At 32.5% G+C, this 5,429-nt stretch overlaps 1 protein-coding gene across 1 annotated transcript in view; it reads right to left on the minus strand.

Moving 5' to 3' along the window:
* Nucleotides 1–5,429, minus strand: part of LOC117176568 (tubulin polyglutamylase TTLL13-like) — a 59,265-nt gene that overhangs the window by 40,197 nt on the left and 13,639 nt on the right. Inside the window, exon 4 of the mRNA XM_033366822.1 lies at nucleotides 4,632–4,704. Coding sequence (XP_033222713.1) covers nucleotides 4,632–4,704 — 73 coding nt within the window. The remainder of the gene's footprint in view (nucleotides 1–4,631; nucleotides 4,705–5,429) is intronic.

Genomic DNA, 5,429 nt, shown 5'->3' on the forward strand with positions numbered 1-5,429 from the left:
TGAAATATATGAAATCAAGTGGTCTAAAACGTACGATGCTTATGAAAATCCAGTTTTTGACCATGGGCGCCAAATTGTCATAAGACTTTTCACGCTTATTCTTTGGGCTCCAGGACAGGTCGTAAGAGTATTGGGGGAAGATGGAGAGGGGGGCACTATTTTTGAAATATATAAAATGAAATGGCCTAAAACGTATATGATGCTTATGAGAATCCACAGTTTTTACAGTCAGGACCAAATTTTGCTCACATTTTCTTTGAGCTCCCAGCCAGGCCGTAACTGTCTGGGGGTTTGGGGCGCAAGTTTTTGAAATATATAAAATCAAGTGGCCTAAAACGTATGATGCTTATGAAAATCCACAGTTTTTGACAATCGGTACAAAGTTTTGCACACATATTCTTTGGGCTGCCAGACATGTCGTTAGAGAAGGGGGTAGGAATACGAAGGGGTGTGACAGGTAAGTGGGGCAAAGCTGCAGTTGTTGACCAATCGGTATCAGATTTTTCACACATATTCTTTGGGCTTCCGGATAGGTTTTAAGAGGATTAGGGGGAAGATGGAATGGGGGTGGGCACAGTTTTTGAAATATATAAAATCAAGTGGCCTAAAATGTATAATGCTTGTTGAAATCCAGTTTTTGACAATTAGCACCAAATTTTGCAAACATATTCTTTGGGCTTCCAGACATGTCGTTAGAGAAGGGGATAGGAATACGAAGGGTTGTGACAGATAAGTGGGGCAAAACTGCAGTTGTTGACCAATCGGTATCAGATTTTTCACACATATTCTTTGGGTTTCCAGACAGGGCGTAAGAGTATGTGGGTTATAGCAGGAGTGACGATAGGAGGGGGGAAGCGCAGACGCAGTTTTTAACAAACCGTCAGCAAATTTTTCACGCATATTCTTTGCGCTCCCGGACAGGTCGTAGGAGTCTTAGAATTGAAGATGGAATTGGGGGGGGGGGGGGGGTTTTTGAAGTCTACTGTATAAAATTCCAATTTGTGAAGTTTTTTTTTACAAGTTATATTGGAATTTCACGACTGATTTCAAAATTCTAAAGATTGGATTTGATGACTCGAGTACCATTTTTATGGTTAAAAACAATTACCATTTACTGTTTTGAAGTTTATATTTCCGTTTTACCGTCTCAAAGTTTAGTCCCAATTTAGTTCAAATTTCATTGTAGACTTCGCATTTTTCAAAATCTAATCAAGTAAAAGTTTTATGATTTAAAATACAAAAACGCCTTTTTCATTGTATGGTTCTCAGCTTTTAATTCTTTATTCGCATTTAGAGTTTTTTTAAGCTTTGTAGAAATTTCACAAGTAATTTGGAATTTATGGAAACTAAATTTTACGACTTATATACTATTTTTATAATCACAATTCGAAAAATACAGTTTCCATGTATTCAAGTTTTTTTTCAAGTTTCTGTATTCAAGTTTTTATTTCTATTTTACTTTCTCAGTTTTTTCAAATTTTAGTTCAAATTTCACTAACGACTTCGCATTTTTCAATTCCAGATTCTACGATAAATATACATAAAATTTTATGTTCATTCCATTTCACTATTTCAGGTTCAAACATAATATCAAGAGAAAACATGGGAATATAACATCGAATCCAATAACAAATTTAACTTTTAAAGTCGTGGTTCATTCATAAGTTGGGTTAGTCTTAAGCAATAAAAACTTTTTTATCATGTGTGTTTTATATGTTTTTTTTATAACTTTGTACCAATTTTATTGAATTTCCGTTCGTTCTCGATGTATAGTGTCAATCAGAGCGGCAATTCCGCGGTGGCTAAGCCGCCGCCACAGAACGCTGCTAGTACATGAATAAATGTTAATTATGAACAATACGTTATGCATTTATTTTTTCACTGAAGGAAACAAGTTTAGCGGGCTCATGATAAACAAAACTATGCTTTTTAGGACACCTTACTACACACCGATCTGTACAGTTAATTAAATCATAGCTCTATGACAATGCTCTTTCTTAAAATTGTAAACAGACGCATTCAAAGTTCATTTCTTGTAAGTGGAGGGCCAGGTGTGATTTTTGTATTGTTTCGATTCGTATTTTTTTAACGAAATGTTTACTTGGGTGACTCATTTGCCGAACCAGTAATAGTAATAAACTTTGATTTAAAAAAATTTTATAAACATAAAACCATACATATCTGGCCCTCCCCTCAATAATCAATTCTATAAACAGTTTTATAAATTAAAGAATTTCAGTATCTTATTTTCTTACATTTTAAAAATTGAAGGTGAATGCTACTTGGATATTTCATTCCATCCTAGAGGAACATGAAGATGGAAATTACATCATACCAAAGTAAACCTATTTCATCTGGAATATCGATTTTTTCTAGTTCTACTTGTATAATTTTTTATTTTCATTAAAAAATTATTTTTCAGTGTCCATAATGTGATTTTGGGTGGCACTCGCCAAAAAAATGATTTTAATATATCGACTCGAAAAGAGGATTCGAAATTTATTCATGCAGGATGTGCTCGGATCATTCCTGCTGTGAAAGTAATACGATTTTTGTTATTTTTAAGCAACTTTTGTATTTTGATAATGGTATGAAGTTTTCTTTTGTTTCTTTTTTTCAATAGAAAAGTATAATTTTAGAAGAGTGGGCGGGCTTGAGACCCGGGAGGTCCAGTGTTCGAGTGGAAGCTGAAATACAAAAAAATCCAAACTCGGCCAATTTTATGGTAAATGTTATATAAAAATAGAGCTTTTGTTATATTTTTTATATCTTTCATTATGTTACACCCTCAGATAATACACAACTATGGACATGGAGGAGCTGGAGTTACCTTGTCTTGGGGATGTGCTTTAGACGTTGTAAAATTTTTGACAAGCTCACAATTTCCAAATTGGACCTCAAAGCTCTAAATGTATACAATACAAAAAAAGAATAATTATTTCTATATGAAATTTTTTATGTAATTTCAATAATATTCTCATGAACAATTACATTTTTACTATATTCCTTACAATTATTCGGCAAGTCTCAAGTTTCCAAGTGAGTTTTGTCCTAATTTTAAATTGTTTAAGCAATTATTATTGGTTAAAATAATTTTTTCGCCTGTAAATTATTAAAATGATAATATATTTCGCGATAAATGATACAATTTATGAATTTTAAGGGTAACATTTCTTGACTGACATATTAATTAATTATTTTAACCATTTTTCCCCTGTTAATCTTAACATTTTTCTTTTTTCTGGAGTTAATGACACAATCAACGAATGTTAAAATTAATATTTTTTTTAGGAAATTTGGTTGATGTTTGAACAATTTTTATTTGTTTGAAAATTTTTTTCATCATTCATGTCGCAGGTAATGAATGTTAAGAGTAATATTTTTGGTGAAGAACTGTTTGTGGTTATTTAAACAATTACTACCACTCTCTTCTTTTTTTACAGGAAACATGAAGAGAAATCAAGTTGAAAAAAATTATTGTTTAAACAATTAGGGTATGAGTTCTGGAATAAGAAATTTAAGAGATAAGCAATAAGAAAGTTTTAATGAAACAGTTTCCTTAAGGAGTGCCTTTTGATATATCAAAAATACAAGAACAGATCAATTGCCAAACTAGGTTTCTTTTTAAACAGTTCTAAAAGTTACTTTTGCGTGGGCGGATAATTCCCATTGCATTTTAGAGAAAAATGTCCAGGGGTCATTCACAAAATAGGTGATACATTTTTCAGGAACTTCTGACCCCCTCCTCTGCGTGATACTTTCGCCATTGTCTTAACATGGAAAATGGTACTTCGGCAGACCCTCACCCACCCCTAAACGCATCACGTATTTTGTGAATGACCCCCCAGCAGAAAAAAGAAAGAGAACCAAAATAAGAGAAGATTTTGTTAAAAAAATAATCCGGTGTTTTTCATAGGTTTCGATTTATATTATATTGAAGAATCCCTACTTTTTTGGATTTTCAGCGATAATTTATAAGTTTCAAAAAACAGTGTGTACCTATACATCTAATTACTACACGTAAAAGTGTTCTACAGGTGAGTGAAAGTAGACTCAATTTTGAGTGATTGCAAAAAAGAACAATTTCCTTCCTATCATGAGTTGTGACCGCTCAAAGTTGACCATTTTTGCCTGTTCTTACGGGCAAAAATTGGACTTTAGACAAAGCTCCTACAGAATAAATGAGAGTAGAGTCAATTTAGCGTGAGTTCGAAAAAAAGTATTCCCAAGGTCACGAGATATGACCTTGGAAAGTGCACTCTTACTGCATAGAGGCACCTGAGCGTACCGTAAAGTAGAACTACGGTCATATTTGGACATTTTTGTCTCAAATATGTGTATATAGTTCATTTCTCATGTATAATATGTCTTTTTTTATTAATAAATAAATAATTGTTTATAACGAAATCTTACTATCACCACTTACGATTACTTTTCGGCCATTTCCTAATACTTTTGTGGCAAAAAAGTATTATCATTGATTGAAAATGTGTAATATGTTTTTCATCAATAAGCAAATGTTTTTTATAAATAATTTTTTTGAACAAAAGTTTGTTTAAAATATTACCTATCATAGTTAGGACATTGTTCATTTTTTGCAATCACAGAAAATTGAGTCTACTTTCACTCACCTGCAGAACACCTTTTCGGACAGTAATTAGGTGCACAGGTGCACACTGTTTTTTGAAACTTAGCGATTTTCCGCTGAAAATACAAAAAAGTGGAGATTCTTCAATACACTATAAATTGAAACCTATGGAAGATAGCAGATTTTGTTTTCAATCAAATTTTCTCCTAGTGTTGTCCTTTTTCTTTTTCCTGTTGGATAGTTTGCTCTAAAATAAAATGGGAATTATCTGTTATTACACATTGACGCGAGAACTAAGAGCTCGGGACCCTTAATCTTAAAGCATAGGTCTCGAAGTTTTAGGCATTAGGCCATGCCCCATTGTTTTTAAATCACAGAGTCCGAGAATTTGAATCACGTAAAAATGGTAGCTTTAAAATCACGCGCTTCCGTGAATTAAACTATTGAGATTACTTTTCGTGTAGCATTTACCATTTTTGATATGTTAAAAGGGACCCCTAAGGAAACTTTCTTATTAAAAATATTGGATGTTAGATTTTTTCAGGAACGAAACTACCAGATTCTTGGACTAAGGGGAAAACATTGTTTAAAGAAATGAACATTGTTTCAATATTTGTAAACTGTCCTTCACACAAAATATAGCATTCATTAACTACGTTTTTATTTAAACAAGTAGTATAATAATTGCCAAATGTTGTAAAATTATGTTTAAACAAATGAATAATTAAAAATAATTTCCAAATATCTGTAATATAGTCACAGCTTCCTCCTTCGATTAGATAAGCAGCCCTATATATTTGAGGGCTTCAGGGCCACTAGTTTAGTTCTAATCTTGACTTTA

This window comes from Belonocnema kinseyi, chromosome 7, assembly GCF_010883055.1.
Source record: "Belonocnema kinseyi isolate 2016_QV_RU_SX_M_011 chromosome 7, B_treatae_v1, whole genome shotgun sequence".
NCBI lineage: Eukaryota > Metazoa > Arthropoda > Insecta > Hymenoptera > Cynipidae > Belonocnema > Belonocnema kinseyi.